General features: G+C 47.2%; 1 protein-coding gene across 2 annotated transcripts in view; it reads right to left on the reverse strand.

Annotated features, from left to right (window-relative positions):
• Positions 1-14,087, reverse strand: part of LOC116955687 (mast/stem cell growth factor receptor Kit-like) — a 29,046-nt gene that overhangs the window by 3,834 nt on the left and 11,125 nt on the right. For both annotated transcript variants that reach the window (XM_076053401.1, XM_076053400.1), the window contains exons 7-15: positions 13,216-13,351; positions 11,451-11,555; positions 9,497-9,607; positions 8,984-9,116; positions 5,176-5,273; positions 4,085-4,215; positions 3,165-3,287; positions 2,603-2,714; positions 258-357 (exon numbers count right to left, since the gene is read on the reverse strand). In XM_076053401.1, the coding sequence (XP_075909516.1) occupies positions 258-357; positions 2,603-2,714; positions 3,165-3,287; positions 4,085-4,215; positions 5,176-5,273; positions 8,984-9,116; positions 9,497-9,607; positions 11,451-11,555; positions 13,216-13,351 (1,049 nt within the window). The remainder of the gene's footprint in view (positions 1-257; positions 358-2,602; positions 2,715-3,164; positions 3,288-4,084; positions 4,216-5,175; positions 5,274-8,983; positions 9,117-9,496; positions 9,608-11,450; positions 11,556-13,215; positions 13,352-14,087) is intronic.

The raw sequence follows: 14,087 nt of genomic DNA on the forward strand, positions 1-14,087 counted from the left end.
CCAGACTAAGAGGGTTCATAATCGCCGTGTCATCGACACTGAACCAGCCAGCACAACTCATTGCAAATAACACATCACATAATTCACCCTTAAGCAATTGTTCAATCAATTAATTGAATCGCTACAATTAAAACCACAGAATCTCACGCAACAAACACTGCACACTCTCCTCCGTCAGCCACCTGCATCAACAATGAAAACGCATGAGTCCAGCAGTGGATAAAACCTGGTGTGGGGGGTATGGGGGGGCGGCTTACACTTGCGGTGGACAGCGGGGGGGTGGCTGCATGCAGTAGCCATCGCAGATCAAGCGGTAGAACTTGTCATCGACTGCCATGCCAGGGTAAGGGGCCTCACCTACACCCACACACCGAGGAGTACGCACGTCACACCCCCAGCGGCATTCCCAGGTCTCCTTTATCAAGACAAACGTGGTGCAGATTACAACTACAATCGCTCGTGTGATTTATAACGTTGACACTTACCCGTGCAGTTATCGATGGTTCAATTTTAAATGTGCATTTTTATTGAGGGACCATGTGTTGTCTTGGTGTGGTCTGGGACTGTTATTGTTGTTTTGCTGCCTTGTCCAAGCTTGCATTTAGTGTTGATAAATCCGCAGAAATGCATGGTACCTATACAATTTGTGCTTATATACTTTATTTTTATCTATTTCTTTTTAGTGACTTGTTTACCTTTTCTCTATTTTGCACTCCTAATCCTTTTTTGTATTTGTTGTTGTAAAAGTTTCTGACTTGCCCCTGCTGGATATCTGTTAAAAAAGAACCCCTTCCATAGCTCATAATATGTCTCCAGTCCAAATAAAGATTCAGATTCTGACAAGCAATACAATTACAACAACAATGTGGATTTGTGCACAGCCCACCGGCAGCGTAATCACCCCTTGCCGCAGAGATTTGTGGTTAGAATCCAGTAATGAACCACCACCACCACCCTGGTTTATCACTGTGGCGTGTGTGCATTAACCGCGAAAGGTAATTTCCGTCTGCTTCAGTGTGGAAGTTACAGATCCCAAGACACCCCCCCTCCTCTCAACTCTACGCCTATCACAACGCCCCCCCTCCCACCTTCACGTCAGCCCCCCATAATAAATGGTCCGGTTGCATTGTGAATGCACCACTCGAATGACGTGTAGTCAGATCAGACGAGTCCCGTGGTGCACTGCAACGGGCTCGTGCTTTACGCGATAAAATTAAACAAAAAAATAAAAACGATCCAAAGACATTTAAAATTAAGTATGGCCATCGTGTGTCAGCATCACAGGCCAAAATTGGCAAGTAAAAAAAAAACTTCACTGTAAATCACTAAATTGGGATAGCTCGTAGCAAACATTGTCCGCTACCAGCAGCAGACTAATCATGCCCGCATGCAGGTCAGGTGCTGAATAACTGTGTGCCACACAGAGAACAGTTGCCACTGAGAGTGCCCTTTTCAAATGCTTGAGATGAGATGTGATCATCGCCTGTAAATGTGCACACTCAAATAAAAAAAAATCATAATTATAAGCAAACTGTTATCGCTTCAGGTGGCAGGGTGGTGCAGCGGTGATCTTTGACCCTCGCAACAAGAAGGGCCTTGGTTCATTATCTGACTGGCACTTTTCTTTGCGGAGTTGTCTACGTTCTCCCCTTTGTTCTGTATGGGTTATCCAGTTTGCTCACATAGTTAAAAAACACAATCACAATGTTACTGGGTATTGGCCAAACATCCCAATGCTAAATTACTTAATTGGGATGACACTCGGCAGCAGAGCCGGATGATGGCATTGCTGGGGCCCTATGCAATTGTCAAGCTTAAGAGGTCCCATCTATGAATGCCTGTATATTTTTGTCATCAGAATGAAATAACTGCTTTGGAGAGTCCTTTTTTCCCCACAAATCTTCATTTTTCAAACAATAATGTTAAAACTCGAAACCTCGTATCTATTTCTTGTTTCGTATTTAGAGCCCCCCCCCCGCCTCATAATGCGAGGCCCTAAGCTGTAAGTGTAGCCGGTGTGAGCTCGCCTGTGATGAATCACGTATAATTGTGCACTCTTATTTTCTATGGGTAGCCAGGAGCATTTGTTATTATTTAAGTGAATGCAATGGTGATCAGGGGATTAGACCCAGAGCCCCACATACACAGAGTACAAGGGAGCGCCCACAATTTAGATTTGAGCTGACCTCCGGATTGAAAAATTGAACTGCGGTGTTGTGACATGGAGGGTGTTTCTGATCGCTATTGCGACCGACCCGTCCCAACGGGAGGAGAGAGGATAGGGTGGACCGGCCACATGAGCTTACTCTCCGGCACTGCACAGCAACAACATCGCCTCCCTTCTGCAAAAAAACTCGGCAAGACCCTCCTGAAAATAAAAGTGTCAGGACTCAGTGAGGCCTGTCCTTGGGAGGACAGGCGTAGTCTTGGTCGTTACAAGCGAACATTTGTTCCTCCACATTAATTTGTATCCCTGGATTACCATCAGGGCTGGGTGCTGCAAGCTTAGCTTCTGAGATCTGATGAGATTAAAATCGTCTGCTGTGAGCATGTTCTGTACTCAGGGTCCCGAATGTTTGTGAAAAGTGAAAGTTTGTCTCACCAAAAGAGAAGATTTCCCACAGTAGCACGCCATATGACCACACGTCACTCTGCACCGTGTAGAGCCCATGGAACATGCTTTCTGGAGACATCCACTTCACAGGCAGAGGCACCTGACGGACATGACCGCATGGCCACAAGCACAACAACAATAACGTTCAGTAAATTCACTTCAGGGCGATGTTTCGCGATTCGTTATACGGCATTTTGCGTCAGGCCACGTATTGATCTGGCCAAATTAGCGTCATGTAGCCCTCCACTACCCTGAAGGGTTAAATGTACCACATCGGGCGGGGGGGAGATTTGTGAAATTGCCCCATGTTTTAAACTGTCGACAGAGCAGGGAGATTTAATCCCATTGCCGACCTCAGGATTGCCGGCCCAGTGTGGGGAGCCATTGCACCACCGTGTGTGGCAGCACCCCCCACTCTTTTTTTTCTTAGGGGCTGTGCAAAATGAAAAAAAAACATTGAGTGCAATTAAAGTGATGGGCCTTCCTATACCGATAAAGGTGATGACATTGGCGATGCTGCTGATGATGCTAAGTAGGGTGAAGGACTCACGTTGCCCTTCACTACGTAGTTGGGGTCAGTCTGGACGTCCCGTGCTAGCCCAAAGTCGCAAATCTTGGCGACGCGTCCATGCGTTACGAGCACATTCCTCGCAGCCAGGTCGCGATGGATGCACTGAAAAAAGACAAAAATTCCTTGTGTGGCCTTCAACAAACTTGGGGCAAGTTCTGTGAAGGTCGGCCACGATACACTACGGGGTAGGTGCCCAGCAACACGCCCGGCCGCCTTTGTCTCCCCAGTGTAGATGTTTACACACCACACCAGGTACTAATTTAAGGCCGAGTCGATCTAGGGTGTGCCCGGGGCCAGTTCAGATATTTGCCACCAAAAAGACAGATCCCCTCCCCCGTATAGCCTTAACATACCGTTGCGGAAAGTGCTATTAGCGATCACCTATAAAGGCCGACATGGTAACGAGGGGGTGAGTGGCCAGCACCACGCCTGACCGCCTTTGTCTCCCCAGTAGTGATGTTTACGCACTGCACCACGTACTCATTTGGGACTGAGTCCACCTAGGGGAGGCCCAAGACCGGTTCAGATAATTATCACTGGCGTTGGCCATGAGCGGGAATCGAACTCCGGCCATTGGGTTCGTAGCGCAGTGAGCTAACCACTGAGCGACCACTCGCCACCCAGACAGACATATAAAGGCCAACAAGGACGTGCACCACAGACACGGTCACATACAGAGACACAGTTAAACACGCGCAGTCACACATGGTAAAATCGAAACAGGTGAATTTCCGGAGGCCCTGTAAAGATAGAGGCAGACAGACAACCTGTCTCTGTGTCTCACATACAGAGAGACACAGAGACAGGTTAAAATCATCACGTATAATCGTCATTATGTTCCACCACTCGTTTAACCCAGGAGAGCGGCTGAGTGCTGAGTCACTCCTCTCGCGACTCACGTTCTTGTGAGCGAGGAAGGCCATACCGCTCGCGACCTGCTCCGAGAAGCTCAGGAGGTTGTCCACCCCGAACGGAGTGGAGTCATCGCTCGCGATTGCTTCTCTCTCCTCTTCCGACGACGCGTCCCAGCCTGCGGCGCACAAGGAAGCCCGGACGACTCAGAAATGCCCTAACTATAGAGTATAGTAGATCATCGATTATTTGAGGGGGAAGGGGACGCCGAATTTTTAAACAATCACTACATAATTTTAAATAGCTCACTTTTGCTCATTCTTGCATAGCATGTTTTTAAATGTTAATGTTTTTTTGTTTTAAATTAGTTTACTATATGAAATTGGTATAAATAAACATACAAATACACAAAAATAAATATCCTGTCAAATGTAACTATTTACTGTACCGTACTTACCACTCCAATCTCGAAGACTCTGAATGGGGTGATGTATATACGTGCAGTATTGAATTTTTTAAAGTTGTATGTAGTGTATAATGTACCGTATATAATATTTAACACTGAAATCAAGCGTAGCTACTTTGTTTGTCACACACGGTGCCGATCACCAGACTGGTCACAGCCTTTGGAGTGTTTTTTCTGGCTTTCCCGGATCCGCCTGGGACCGTCGGATTAATTTGGAAGCAGCAGCCGGATAATCGCGCGCGGAATAATCGATGATCAACTGTCATTTTATTTAGGCCACTACCTGCCCACATTTGGTGTAGTGTTCCAAATTACTGTGTGACTGTGATGGCCCACGGTGCGGTGAGAGGGGACCTAACAATAACATCTGGCAAAACCCAACAGTATTTGTTGAGTACACCTGATTCAGATTATGATTCCACAGAAGGGGTGACACCAACCCAGAGTTTTGCCATTCGTGAATAAAAGTTGCCGGGTCAAACATCAGTCTGGAAGGCCCAATGGGCCGAAAGATTGATAGCCCTTATGTGTAGGTGGAGCTATTCAAGGTGACTTGTGCATTACACAAGATGTATGTACTGTATGTTGAACTTGTTCCGCACTGTACATAGCCAACCGTGCTCCACAGAGGTGCGGGGAGGGAGTGTGTGCATGCAAAAGTACCGCCGATACCTTTGTGCCCATGAATAAATCCTCGCTCCGCTTGATTCATAAGCGCCGCCTTGAGACTGTATTCTTCAATTCCAACCGCAACCTGGGTCGATTCCATTCTACAAACCACAACGGTACATCACTCGTCAACATCAAGTGGTGGCGACGTCATCTGCAGCGTTTGTGCCAAGCTAGGTGCACTCTGTAGCCATAGTGTAAAGTGTGTGGAAGGCTCGCCGCTGACGGAAGGTCACGGGACAGAACCCTGGGGTGCCATGGGTTGACTGGCAGATGCACCACCTTTGCCCCCTACTATGCTAACTTGCTGCATTTTATCCTTCCTGCGCTTCGCCCATTGTTGTGAGCATCGCTCCGCTGCCCTCCTTTGTTGATGGAGGGCGACTGCCTCCAACTGCCCATTAGCATCCTTCACGAGCCTCCTCCATAGAGGCCAATCTTGACACCAGTGGTACCAGTCTTCGGCAATTCCACTCAGCTCCACATCCTCCTGTCCCGCATCAGTCCATTTCTTCTCCAGGCCGTGCCACGTGCGTTTAGCCCTATCTATCCAGCAAAACAAGCTGCTTGGGCATGCGGTGGCTGAGCATGCGAGCTACCCACGCTTCCCACCTGTGCCAAATCGCGTTTATTATTCTACACAGGCCAGCAGAAGTTTCGGAAGAAAATAATAATTACATTTATATAGCGCTTTTCATCAAGGATCTCAAAGTGCCACAAAGATGTGGCAGTTACCCACACTTTACCCCACCACGTGCAACCCACCGAACCACTGTGATTGCACCTATTTATACCACTTCCACGCCCGGACATGGAATCGAACTGGCGACCTCCGGATTTGCAAGCCTGGTGTGTGAGCCATTACATCGCTGTGGGCAGCAGTCATTCACCTTCATTTTGTAAATTCCTTATCATGAAAATGTTCGACTTTTTCAATGAAATCCACAAAAGGGAATAGTTTTCTTCTCCTGTCGCGTCTCATCTCACATCACCGGGCACGGGTGAATTGACCCAAGCAATGAGGACGATCCGCCAACTTGTTCCAGAAATTTGCGGTGAACAGACATTGGGTTAGGGTTAGGTATGGGATCATGCTGCTAGGGATAACCCTACTAGACATTGGGTTAGGGTTAGGGATGGGATCATGCTGCTAGAGATAACCCTAATAGACATTGGGTTAGGGTTAGGGATGGGATCATGCTGCTAGAGATAACCCTACTAGACATTGGGTTAGGGTTAGGTATGGGATCATGCGAGGGATAACCCCAATAGGCATTGGGTTAGGGATGGGATCATGCTGCTAGAGATAACCCTAATAGACATTGGGTTAGGGTTAGGTATGGGATAATGTTGCTAGAGATAACCCTAATAGACATTGGGTTAGGGTTAGGGATGGGATCATGCTGCTAGGGATAACCCTACTAGACATTGGGTTATGGATAGGGATGGGATCATGCTGCTAGGGATAACCCTACTAGACATTGGGTTAGGGATAGGTATGGGATCATGCTAGGGATAACCCTAATAGACATGGGTTAGGGTTAGGTATGGGATCATGTTGCTAGGGATAAGCCTACTAGACATTGGGTTAGGGTTAGGGATGGGATCATGCTGCTAGAGATAACCCTAATAGACATTGGGTTAGGGTTAGGTATGGGTCATGCGAGGGATAACCCTAATAGACATTGGGTTATGGTTAGGGATGGGATCCTGCTGCTAGGGATAACCCTACTAGACATTGGGTTATGGTTAGGTATGGGATCATGCGAGGGATAACCATAATAGACATGGGTAAGGGATGGGATCATGCTGTTAGGGATAACCCTACTAGACAATCGGTTAGGGATGGGATCATGCTGTTAGAGATAACCCTACTAGATATTGGGTTAGGGTTAGGTATGGGATCATGCGAGGGATAACCATAATAGACATGGGTTAGGGATGGGATCATGCGAGGGATAACCTTAATAGATGTTGCATGCTATCTGCTTCACAATGGATGTTAATGATACCCTGTTATCATTTGAAAAGGGTAGGCCATTACGTACAATTTGGTTATATTCGGTAAAGTCACGTAAAAATATAAAACAACAAAAAATAAAATAAAAAATTCACGACGTTTTGGCCACAACACAAGTGGCCTTCATCAGGTGAAGGGACCAGACTGTCTCGAGGACAGCGCTGGAGTGAACACAGCCAAGCTCAGACCGCGACTTTTAAGCTGTGTGAGAGGAATTAAGGTGCCTTGACAAAGGAATTAGCATAAGAATTAGCATTTAATTGGCAGACTTAGCATGATGAACGGTGTAGAGGGGTTGAACATGTGCAGACCGGCGAGGGGGGGAGGGGGAGTTTACATATTGATGGTGTGAAAAGGGAATTTAAGCAGCTGCGAAAGTTTGGGATACCACTACTTGAAAAAATATACAGTACCATTGAAAATTTGTTTAATTTTTGGTTCGATTTAGAACATCTTTCCAATGGTTGCTTAATTTGAAACCATCTTCTCGGTTGAAATTGTGTCTGTGTTTGTAAATCTGAATTGCCTCGTGAACAAATCTCTGATAAAAACCCGTGGGTTTGCAAAGAACCTTGGTATCGGAGAAAATTATATCGTGATCACCCACAGCGTTGTAACAGTGATCAGCTACGGCAGAAGAATTCGTTCTGCCGTGTTTCAAATCTTATTTGTGCTCGCGAATTCGGTCAGAGACATGTCGTTTCGTCTCCCCGATATAGCAGTCACCACAGGTGCAGATCAATTTGTAAACTCCGGGGTACTGTAAGTCAAGAATGATATCCTTCACGGAAGGGATCAGGTCACGGATTTTGTGTACTGTATTGAACCGGACCAGGATATTGTGTTTGTTTAGAATTTTGGAGATCTTTTAGTAACTCCCCCTCCCCCCCTCGCCGGTCTGCACATGTTCACCCCCTCTACACCGTTCATCATGCTAAGTCCACCAATTAAATGCTAATTTTTATACAAATTCCTTTGTCAAGGCACCTAAATTCCTCTCACACAAGCTTAAAGGTCGCGGTCTGAGCTTGGCTGTGTTCACTCCAGCGCTGTCCTCGAGATGGTCTGGTCCCTTCACCTGATGAAGGCCACTTGTGTTGTGGCCGAAACGTCGTTAATTTTTTGTTTTATACTTTTACATGACTTTACCGAATAGAACCAAAGAGTATGGATCCTTGCAGTCACGAAAGCTTCAAATCTAGAGGCCATTACGTACCAGTCTCATGCTGCAAATGTACCAAATTCTAAACATTACACTGCAAATTCATAAAATACTCAATTGGTATTACACTTTTACAGTGCAAATAGCAACCATCTCCTCCTGCTGTTAGCCTAACAGGCAGGTGCTGAGTCGATGTGTCGCACGGGGACAGTTGCCACTGGGGATGCCCTTTCTCAATATTTGAGACGAGATCTATAGCAAGGTCCTTTAAGAAGTTGCTGAGGCATTTAAGCAAGCTCCATACACATGCGAAGATGTGTATTGTCACAGTTGGTGCTAGGCTATCATGCGGACTCCGGTATTTTTTGTAGCAGCAGTGGCTTCTGGCTGGCCATCGAACAAAGACGGTCACCACACCGTCCGTTTCTGCAGCCGTCTGGAACGCTGTTCCTTCTGATAGGAATCCACTGGAGCTGTGCACTTTTAAATTATCTCGATTGAAAATTAATTTCTTTAACACTGCTTTTTGTGTTGAGTTATTTCCCTGCACCTCCGATTAGCACGGTTGGCTACGTACAGTGTGAAAGAAGTTTAACATACACACACGTACATACAGGCTAGATGCAAACCTTCTGGCGATGGTCAGGTTTTGATAATTGGTGGCGTCATCGTTGTTTCCACTGTTCAGAATATGCCACTTTCTCCGTAAATAATTCAGCAGATCTCCGTAATTGCAGTACTCCGTGATAACCAGAATGGGATCTGTAATGAGAATTTTAAAATCAGCATAGTCGTTGTCGTCATCATCACCACAGTGGAGGTGAGGATAGTAGTGATGATCATGAGTATTATGATCACCATCATCATCACCATTAGTCATCTTCATGACCACAACCATCATCACTACCAACATCATTGTGAGCACAACAATCAGTTTTATCACCATCATATCATAATCGTCGCTGCGCTTAAATTAATCCAGGTCTCTCTGGCTAGGCGACCCGGAAATTTGTTTGCATCCGATTCATCACATCAGGTATACATCCCACTCTGGCTGTGGCTACTAGTCAGGTTCTTATGCCAGGCTACCAACAATCTGGAAAATACATCCACTCCCGGCACACCGTATCCCCCGTCACCACCTTCACGTGTGCACGCTCCCAGCAGGTTGACTATGTTGAGGTGGCGTCCCAGGTGACTCATGATCTTCAGCTCCGACATCAGCGCCTCCTTGTGCGCATGGTGTGCCCTGGCTGCACGGGCAAGACGACACGCAGACACGGGGACAAGCGGACAGACACAGACACACGTCGGACAAGCGGACGGTTAAACGGGCGGAGATGACCGGACAAAGGGTAAGTCCTCGCTTAACGCGTTCCCACACTGCAACACGTTTTTTGTTGCAATAACGCGCTTCTTTCAGAAGGGGAACACTTGCCTAACAACCCGGAATGCACACCGTTATATCACGCGGAATGTGCGCACCGTGAAAACGAGGTTTCTGAGGGGTCAACGACGAACTGCTTTCTTGAGCTGCGTGGATGAGCGGTGCAGTGATGCAGTAATGCGGCGGCCTATTCCGAGTTAATTGTCCCGCCATCTCACCTTGTGCGCACAGTACGTCGTACCTCGACAAACTGTATCGTTACTTACGGGGAATTCGTTTTTCGCCGAACGCGGTTTTTTTGCTTAACTTGGCACTTTTCAGGAACGCATCGACCACGCTTGAAACGAGGACTTTGCGTACAGGCTGATGAATAGACTCCCCTCCGGGCTGGATTGCTGCAATTCTCTATTATAAAGGGTCCCTCGGATTCTCTTATTCAACGGATGTGGGTGGTCCGAAAACGCTGGCGCACCCACATACATTTCATCCCCATTCTATTTTCCTCCATTGGCTCCCCCCCCACCCCAATCTGTTTTAGAATCAGGTTTAAGATTAAATTAATGGTTTACAAAATCTTGGCTGGACTTGTCCGTGACTTATCTATCTCCGCCCCCTCATTGCAGCCGAGTTGTCCCGATATTAAAGAGATGCTTAGCCCAGTGAGCCTCACCACCTGAGTCTCAGCCATCCGGTTATTCGCAGGCACAGGGGTGTTTAACACCCATCGAGGTTTTTTTGTTTGGGGTTAGATCACGTAAATATATAAATGTGTCGTTAAAACCCGCCACCACCCGACACAGCCAACTAGTAAGGATTGTCACGTAAACAGAACGTGACAATGTGTATAGTGTAGTGTATAGTGTAGTGTATTGTGTATAGTAGTGTAGTGTATAGTAGTGTATAGTGTAGTGTATAGTAGTGTAGTAGTATAGTGTAGTGTATAGTGTATTGTGTAGTAGTGTATAGTAGTGTATAGTGTAGTGTATAGTAGTGTATTGTGTAGTAGTATATAGTGTAGTATACTAGTATAGCACGCCGCTGTGTTGGAGAGCCAAGCCACAACATTTGCAATCTGAGTACGACGTTTCGCCAGTAATTACAACAGCCAGATTTATGGAGAAGTCTTACTGTTTTGCTCCTTATATAGAGGCGTAGATGTGGTAACCACACTTCTGCGCTCTTACCAATCTCCGGTATCACAGCAAAGTGGGGGGAGGGAGGGATTAATGAGTCAACGTAAATTATGCCATGTGCATTATGCGAGCCCTTTGATATTGTCCTTTTTAACACGTAGGCTTATATTATGGATTATATTATGGATTATATTATATTATGGATGCTAGGGGTGTGTTCGTGCTAGCGATAGGAGGATGGGTTAGTGGTAGTTATAGGATGATGGGTTAGTGGTAGTTTTAAGATAATGGGTAAGTGGTAATTTAGGAGGATTAGTTGGTGGCTATCACTCATTAACCTCATTCATTCAATCCATTTATCATCATCTCCTGTCATCAACTTCTTTTCACCGAATTCACGCGTAACAGATTCGCCACCATTGCTTCCCTCTCATCTGTTTCATCCACCGCATCTCCACCATTACATCCACGAACGCGTTGTTGTTGTAGTACCGTTGTTAATTGTTTGTAAAGCACCTTGGCGAAGGCGCCATGTAAATTACGTGAAGATGCAAGTGGTGGCCAAAGGGAACCCACGCTTGAGCATCTTGACGGCCACGCGGGTCACGGAGCCCTGGTGCGGGATCCCGTGGGCCTTGGCCTCCACCACCTTACCAAACTCGCCACAGCCGATCGTCTTCCCTGCACAAGGCACAGACATAAACACGGCCTGTGTAGCCGTACACAACACGCTGGGGCAAGTGCTGGGATCGAGTCGCACCTCTGCATGGCACACAACCGGGGTGAGCAGTGTGCCTAGGAACCCACGCCCCGACTGCCTTTGTCTCACTCGTGCTTATGTTTACACACTGCACCCAGGTACTCGTGTAAAGGCTGAGTCACCCTATAGGAGGCCCAAGACAGATTCAGTTATTCACCACCGTTATTATCTGTGAGCGGGAATCAACTGGTCACCGGATTCGTAGCGCAGTGTGCTCACCACTACGCTTCACGTTTATACACACACGCACACACTTCATACTAAAGACAAAGATCCCCCATGCAGCCTTAACAGACTAATGGGGTAAGTGCTGTAAGTGAGTATCACTTATGAAAGCCGGCACGGCACACGATAATGTGGGTGGCCAGCACCACGCCTAACCGCCTTTGTCTTCGCAGTGGTGTTATTTACATGCCACAACAGGTACCTATTTGAAGCTAAGTCGACCTAGGGGAGGCCCATGACCGGTTCAGATAATCGTCACTGGTGTTGTCCGTGAGCGGAAATCGAACTCGGGTCGCCACGTTCGTAGCGCAGCGCGCTAACCGCTACACTACCGTTTTCCCCACAACTTAACACGACACATATATACACATGAACTTTTACTAATGTAGTGACATCGCTGGATGTCACCATGCTGTGGGTGTAGTACCGGCCCTAGAGGGGCACGGTGTGCGCTGGATAATAGCGCTGGATGGCACCAGGCTGTAAGTGCAGTGCCGGCCCTACGGGACAGGGTGTGTGGGTGCCGACCGAAGGATCGGTTTGTGTGAGGCCATGGCACTCTGGTTGACCCGGGAGGAGACGTGACCGGTTAAGTTGAAAGAGGGGGCTAGGGGGGTCACGTGATTGGGACCCAGATCCTTCCCGAGGGTTCTGGACGCTGGACGTGGCCAAGGGCGGAGCCGGCCACGCCACAGAAACTATAAGCCGGGTCCCGAGAGGGACCAGCGTTGTTCATCCCGGGAAAGAAACCCTTCGTCTCAGATCTCCGTTCAACGAGTCTTCCAGCACGTTGACCCAGGCAGATGCTGTTGGTCCCGGGTCCGTAGTAACAGTTACGTGGTAACCAGTGTAGTAACTGGTGTAGTAACTAGTGTAGTAACTAGTGTAGTTAGCCGGGTGGTCACCACCTTAGGTTGTTATTCTGTTAAGGGGAAGTTACCCCGTGTGTTGGAACGAGATAAAATACGTTGCCTGCAAAGTCTACGTCTGCGACTCACTAATATAAAAATACACTATATATGTCTTTGGATCTATATATACATACATGGTCTAATGATGCATATGTATGTGAGTATATATTTATGGATCTGTACAAGTCTGTGTCAGCCTATGTCTTTAAGTCTGCAAGCCTACATGGCTCTATATGCAAGTCTGAATCTGTATAAGGCTGTATAAGCCTATGGGTCTCTATGTAAGTATATGTGTCTCTGTGTAAGCCTATACATCTCTATGAAAGCTTACAGGTCTCTGTGTAAGTCTATGGGCCTCTATGTAAGCTTACGGGTCTCTATATAAGTCTATGAGTACTTGTAAGCCGGTTCTCTAGTCCGCTTGCACCGATGGCGATCAGCTTACCAAGAGTGAGAAGGCTGGGGTCGAGCTCCCAGCGCACGGGCTCGTAGGGCAAGGTGGACGGGTCGATGTAGATGTACTCGTTGGTTTCAGCATTCACACTGCTGATGATTTTCCACCGAATCTCGTAGTGAGGCTTCTGCAATGTCAATTCACAATACGATTATCACCATCATCATTATCGTTGCTGCCGTCGGCGCCTACACACAAACTAATTTCATAGCCCCGTCTCCTCGGAAGATGCATTCAGTGCCATCCCTTGGCTGCTTTCCCATTATTATACTTGACCTTCGGTATTTTAACTGATGAGTGATCATACGTGTAGGAGGACCTCGAAAATGTTCACGGGTGCGAGGGGGCGAGACTATCCCATGCAGATGGAATAGATGGAGATTAGTCGCACTTGCTGTGCTGCCTTCTTCTGGAGTGCCAGGGTACGGGCACCTCGACAACACCCATGGGAAGGGTGGAGCTTGGAGACATCTGTGTGGTACACCAACCCTCACTGCTTCCAGTGCTGGATTGCAGGCATGGGTGATGTCATTAACCTGCTTGCATTTTACGACGCGATGATTATCACGATGTCAATTGGAGCTTGTGTTCTGCTTTCAGTAGCGATCTCTACTAACGCACAGCTGGTTGTGTTTTACTGTCGGTAACCAATCTCCGGTATCACAGCTGGTTGTGTTTTACTGTCGGTAACCAATCTCCGGTATCACAGCTGGTTGTGTTTTACTGTCGGTAACCAATCTCCGGTATCACAGCTGGTTGTGTTTTACTGTCGGTAACCAATCTCCGGTATCACAGCTGGTTGTGTTTTACTGTCGGTAACCAATCTCCGGTATCACAGCTGGTTGTGTTTTACTGTCGGTAAC

The sequence above is a fragment of the Petromyzon marinus genome, chromosome 61 (genome assembly GCF_048934315.1).
Source record: "Petromyzon marinus isolate PM22_M1 ecotype Great Lakes invasive population chromosome 61, UKy_Petmar_22M1.pri1.0, whole genome shotgun sequence".
Taxonomy (NCBI): Eukaryota; Metazoa; Chordata; class Hyperoartia; order Petromyzontiformes; family Petromyzontidae; genus Petromyzon; species Petromyzon marinus.